Source organism: Haplochromis burtoni, unplaced genomic scaffold (genome assembly GCF_018398535.1).
Source record: "Haplochromis burtoni strain Fernald_Lab_line unplaced genomic scaffold, NCSU_Asbu1 Contig_501, whole genome shotgun sequence".
NCBI classification, from domain to species: domain Eukaryota; kingdom Metazoa; phylum Chordata; class Actinopteri; order Cichliformes; family Cichlidae; genus Haplochromis; species Haplochromis burtoni.
In genome coordinates this window covers 178,423-184,456 of record NW_024582862.1, presented here as the reverse complement: position 1 = coordinate 184,456, position 6,034 = coordinate 178,423, and the positions used below count along the sequence as shown (strand labels likewise).

The window sequence follows — 6,034 nt, the reverse complement described above, 5'->3', positions numbered from 1 at the left end:
CGCACACATACACGCATGCACACACACACATATGCATGCGTAGACACACACACACACACACACATGCACACACACACACACATGCACACACACATACACGCACACATACACGCATGCACACACACACATATGCATGCGTAGACACACGCACACATACACGCATGCACACACACACATATGCATGCGTAGACACACGCACACATACACACATGCACACACACACACATATGCATGCGCAGACACACACACACACACACACACACATGCACACACACACACACACATACGCACACAATGGCATCAACTGGGAATTTAGTGTCTTGCCCAAGACTGGAGCAGCCAGATCGAACCACCAACGTCCAATAAGTAGATGACCTGATTGACCTCCTGAGCTGCAGCTCTTTGAAGAACATTTGCGATGAAGGGAAGGTTGGAGACTGGCTGGGCTGCTTTAACAAGGAAAAGGTGAGACACTGCATGAAGTTTGTTTACTGACAATTACAAAGTGGTCAGTGACACCGATGGTTTTTGATTATTTCCTCTTTTCACTGCTAGAGATTTTTAATTTTTTTGTTGTCTTTAATGAAACTGCTGTTGTGTAGAGGTGAAGATGACAGTGCAGACAGGGTGGAGTGGGTGGAGACGACTGTCACGGGGGACTAACAGATGTTTGTGAAGGATGCTTAGTGTTGGTGCGACACAGGGAGATGCTGGGATAGGAGGAGTCAGAGGAAGGACCAGTTCCCTGTGCAGCATAGTTTAGCTGGTGGGCATGTACTGGAGTCAGGACGTGTCTGTGTTCATCTGGATGTTTCAGTGGGAGAAACGTTTCATCATCATCAGGTGACTTCTTCAATCTAGACTTGTCGTCAAGACCGAGACCAAAAAGTCTTTAAGCTGCAGCCAGATGCTGCTTCGTTTACGGGTGTCGGGCATATTATGTGTTTTTGCGATGCACAGCCCTCCTCACCGCTGTCCACTGTCTCACTCACTGAGAGGACAGACGCACGCTCCACGTGACTCTCACCCTCTCTGTTTTTCACACAATGATATTATCCTATATCCTCGCATGTGATTGGCCACAATATGGAGGGATTGGAGCATAGCTGAGCCCCTGTGTGAGAGCTGAGCAGCCAAAGGCTCTTAGAGCTGATGCTTTTGAAATGACACATCATTGAACGTTACGGTGTGTGTCATGGAAACTGTTGACTCCAGATCTCCCGACCACTATGTCGATCTGAGATGGCGAGACGGAGACAAGACGGAGACAAGACGGAGACCACGTAAAAGTGGTCTCGAGACATCAAGTCTACTTCAGTCTCAGCTGAGTGTAGGCCTCCAACCTTATAAACAGGACACTGACTGAAACCAGTAGCACTGACAACAGTGCGCTGTGAGGTGACTAAACACATCACTGTGTTTAGTGACGTGTGGAGCGAGGACCCAAATGCAGCCTAACCGTAGCCCAGCTGGAGCAAACAAACATAATGGAAGCAAACTGATCTCTGTCATGGTCGGCTGTGTGGCAGGCAGGAGTGGTGGACCCAAAATGCAGGACTCTTAGGAAACGAGGTTTCAACTGAAAATGCAGCTTTATTGCTAGAAAAAAACTTCAACATAAAAGCAAACAAAATTCTAAACTGAGATGCAGGAGGACTGGAAATCCTGAACACACAGCAGGTAAGATAAGATAAGATAAGATAAGATAAGATAAGATACGTGACCCGGCCAGAGGAAGATGGATGGATGGATGGACGGACGGATGGATGGACGGACGGACTGGACGGAAGGAAGGACGGACGGACGGGATGGACGGACGGACGGACGGACAGGACGGACGGATGGACGGACGGACGGACGGAACTGGACTGGATGCGGGACGGAGACGGACGGACGGACGGAAGATGGATGGAGGAGGACGGACGGACGGACGGATGATGGCGTACGACGGACGGATGGATGGGATGGATGGATGGACGGACGGAAGGATGGACGGACAGACGGACGGACAGATGGACGGACGGACGGACGGATGGACGGACGGATGGACGGAAGGACGGACGGACGGAAGGATGGACGGAAGGATGGATGGACAGATGGACGGACGGACGGACGGACGGACGGACGGATCGATGGATCGATCGACGGACGACGGACGACGGACGGACGGACGGATAGATGGATGGACGGACGGACGGAGATGGAGGACGGAACGGACGGACGGACGAGGATGGACGGACGGACAGATGGACGGACAGGACGGACGGACGGACGGACGGATGGACGGACGGACGGATGATGGATGGAGGACGGACGGACGGACGGATGGATGGATGGACGGACGGACGGACATGATGGACGGACGGACGGACGGATGGATGGATGGATGACGGGACGGACGACGACGGAGTGGACGGGATGGAGAGGATGGATGGACGGACGGATGATGGATGGACGTACGACGGACGGACAGAAGGATGGATGGATGGATGGATGGATGGACGGACGGACGGAGGATGGACGGACGGACGGACGGATGGACGGAACGGATAGGACGGACGGACGGACGGACGGATGGATGGACGACGGACGGGACGGACGACGGACGGACCGACGGACGGATAGTGGATGGACGGGACGGACGGATAGATCGGACGCGACGGACGGACGAGATGGATGATGGATGGAGGATGAGACGGACGGACGGAAGATCGGACGGACGGACGGACGGACAGATGGACGGACGGACGGAGATGGAGACGGACGGACGGACGGAGGCGGACGGACGGACGGACGGGACGGACTGGAGGATGGATGGATGGACGGACGGATAGATGGATGGACGTACGAACGGACGGACAGAAGGATGGATGGATGGATGGATGGATGGAGGACTGGACGGACGGACGGATGGATGGAGATGGATGGACGGACGGACGGACGGACGGACGGACGTGATGGACGGACGGACGGAACGGACGGAGATGATGGATGAGACGGTACGAGGATGGATGCATGGATGGATGATGGATGGATGGATGGATGGATGACGGACGGACGGACGGATGGACGGACGGACGGATAATGGTAAGGCTCATGATTGTTCTTCGGTAAAGCTGCTTTCAGCTGCTCCTATGCCACAGGAATCACTACAGCAGGTAGCTCTGCCTGCTTGGTTCAGCAGAGGTTTCACAGTGGATGTCCTTCCTGACAAGGATCTGCATCTCCGGGAGGAATCACACCTAAGAAAATTTGTTCTTTTTCCTTCCCACTGTCACCAAGCATTTGCTCAAAGGGTGTCATCTGATTGTTGGGTTTTCTCTGTATTACTGTTGAGTCTTTACCTTACAGTATGAAGCACTGTTGTTATCATTTGGCACTCTATGAATAGAACTGAATTAACCCTTTCACACATAGTGGTCACTACAGTGGACAGCTATTCAAAGGCCGTGCTCTTGTATTTGTGTCAGTGTTGATGGTATACTTGCACATAAACCACTACACTGGACACTAATGTGTCACTCCATACCTGCCACCCAACACGTATGTTGTCCACCTAAGTGGACATGTAAAAAAACCTCTTCAAAAAATACATGTTTAAAAAAAATGAAGTTCAAAGATGAATAAAAATACTTAAGAAATCCTGATTGAGGCTGTCATAATTCATGCGTGAAAGGGTTAAACTGAAATGGATGATCAGGAGTGGGCAGCATCTGGGCAGCCAGCCTGCTGTGGTCATCGGTCTCTGACCAACAGTTTGGAATTATTGGATTCTTGTGTTTTTTGTGTTATTACACTGCCCTCTGTGTCCTTTCATATATTGTTTAGTCTGTTCTGCGAGTTTCCTATCAATGTTTTTAGTTTTTAGTTGGGTCGTTTTCTAACTAGCATTTTCAGAAACTACACTCAACAAAAATATAAACGCAACACCTTTGTTACTGCTCCCATTCCCCATGGGATGGACGTAGAGACCTAAAATTCATTCCAGATACACAATATAACCATCCCTCCCAAACAGTGGTCACAAATCAGTCCAAATGTGTGGTAGTGGGCACATCTGCTATATTGAGATAATCCATCCCACCTCACAGGTGTGCCACATCAGGATGCTGATCTGACATCATGAGTAGTGCACAGGTGTACCTCAGACTGCCCACAACAAAAGGCCACCCTGGAATGTGCAGTTTTGTCTCACAGCAAAATGCCACAGATGCCACAAGCAATGAGGGAGCGTGCAATTGGCATGCTGACAGCAGGAATGTCAACCAGATCTGTCGCCCGTGCATTGAATGTTCATTTCTCAACCATAAGCCGTCTCCACAGGCGTTTCAGAGAATATGGCAGCACATCCAACCGGCCTCACAACCGCAGACCTCGTGTAACCACACCAGCCCAGGACCTCCACATCCAGCAGGTTCACCTCCAAGATCGTCTGAGACCAGCCACCCAGACAGCTGCTGGAACAATTGGTTTGCACAACCAAACAATTTCTGCACAAACTGTCAGAAACCGTCTCAGGGACGCTCAACTGCATGCCCGTCGTCCTCATCGGGGTCTTGACCTGACTCCAGCTCGTCGCCGTAACAGACTTGTGTGGGCAAATGCTCACATTCGATGGCGTCTGGCACGTTGGAGAGGTGTGCGCTTCACGGATGAATCATGGTTCACATTGTTCAGGGCAGATGGCAGCTGAGAATGTCCCAGTTCTTGCATGGCCAGCATACTCACCGGACATGTCACCCATTGAGCATGTTCGGGATGTGCTTGACCGGCGTATACGACAGCGTGTACCAGTTCCCACGAATATCCAACAACCTCGCACAGCCATTGAAGTGGAGTGGACCAACATTCCACAGGCCACAATTGACAATCTGATAGACTCCATGCGACGATGTGTTGCACTGCATGAGGCAAATGGTGGTCACACCAGATACTGACCGGTTCTGGGTCCCCAGACCCCCAATAGCGCAAAAAACTGCACATTCCAGGGTGGCCTTTTGTTGTGGGCAGTCTGAGGTACACCTGTGCACTACTCATGATGTCAGATCAGCATCCTGATGTGGCACACCTGTGAGGTGGGATGGATTATCTCAATATAGCAGATGTGCCCACTACCACACATTTGGACTGATTTGTGACCACTGTTTGGGAGGGATGGTTATATTGTGTATCTGGAATGAATTTTAGGTCTCTACGTCCATCCCATGGGGAATGGGAGCAGTAACAAAGGTGTTGCGTTTATATTTTTGTTGAGTGTATTTGAGCTTTGGTGAAAAATGACTTTGACGCTGTGGTGCTAATACCTGTTCTCTGAGGTTGGTCCACAGCCTGGGAAACTATGGACACTCACAAATGGAAGATAACGTCAGCACAGCAAAGAAGAAGAGGATTCAGAAAAAAGTAAGCATAGTCAAAGACTTCCTGGTTCTGAAAACCCTGAAGATATGCCGCTGTGAAACGACTGCAGCTATCACTAATACTGCTCCCGCTCCCATTGGCTATAATGGGAAAGTATTTGTGGGATGTGAAGTGCTTCTAGAGCACAGCGATTGTATTCGTGCGAGAACCACGACATGAAACCTGGTCTGAACACGGCATCGCACAATCCCTCCAAAAGGCTTCAAACTGAGCGACGGTCGCCTGAACCACACGTTACACATAAAGAGCTTCTATGACACACACCTGGATGTTATAAGGCAGTCCAGGTTTGAGGAAGGGGGGCGTGGACACCAGGCTCAGGCTGTAAGGTGATTTGACAAACTTCACTGCAGCAAACTCGGTCTCCTGAGTAATACCACCTGAGAGACAAAATCCGCCCCACAAATTAAATATTTAAGTATTTCAAAGAATCGAGCTGAAGGCAGTGATCCATGCTCACCTGTGCTCTCTTCCACCAGTACAGCTATGTACAGGTACTTCCCCAGCAGGCTGTTGAGGTCTTTTGGTCCATTGTATTCAGACAGAACCTTCTGCATATTAACATTCACATCCACGTCACCTGCTGAGGACAACTGAAAGAGACACAATCTCTCTT

The 6,034-nt window shown here is 50.5% G+C and overlaps 1 protein-coding gene across 1 annotated transcript; it reads right to left on the bottom strand.

The window, feature by feature from the left end:
• Nucleotides 1-5,637: 5,637 nt before the first annotated feature.
• LOC121812271 (complement C5-like) lies at nt 5,638-6,011 on the bottom strand. The gene is made up of 2 exons (XM_042213951.1): nt 5,879-6,011; nt 5,638-5,798 (listed from the first exon to the last, which is right to left on the bottom strand). The coding sequence occupies exons 1-2, from the start codon at nt 5,973-5,975 to the stop codon at nt 5,653-5,655; spliced, it is 243 nt and encodes an 80-aa protein (XP_042069885.1). The 5' UTR covers nt 5,976-6,011; the 3' UTR covers nt 5,638-5,652.
• Between the last annotated feature and the right edge of the window lie 23 nt (nt 6,012-6,034).

Excerpts from the sequence above, each read along its gene's own strand:
- LOC121812271 (XM_042213951.1), bottom strand. The coding sequence starts at position 5,975 with ATGCAGAAGGTTCTGTCTGAATACAATGGACCAAAAGACCTCAACAGC. Across the intron at positions 5,799-5,878 it reads ACTGGTGGAAGAGAGCACAG|GTGGTATTACTCAGGAGACC; the intron begins GTGAGCATGGAT and ends TTTGTCTCTCAG.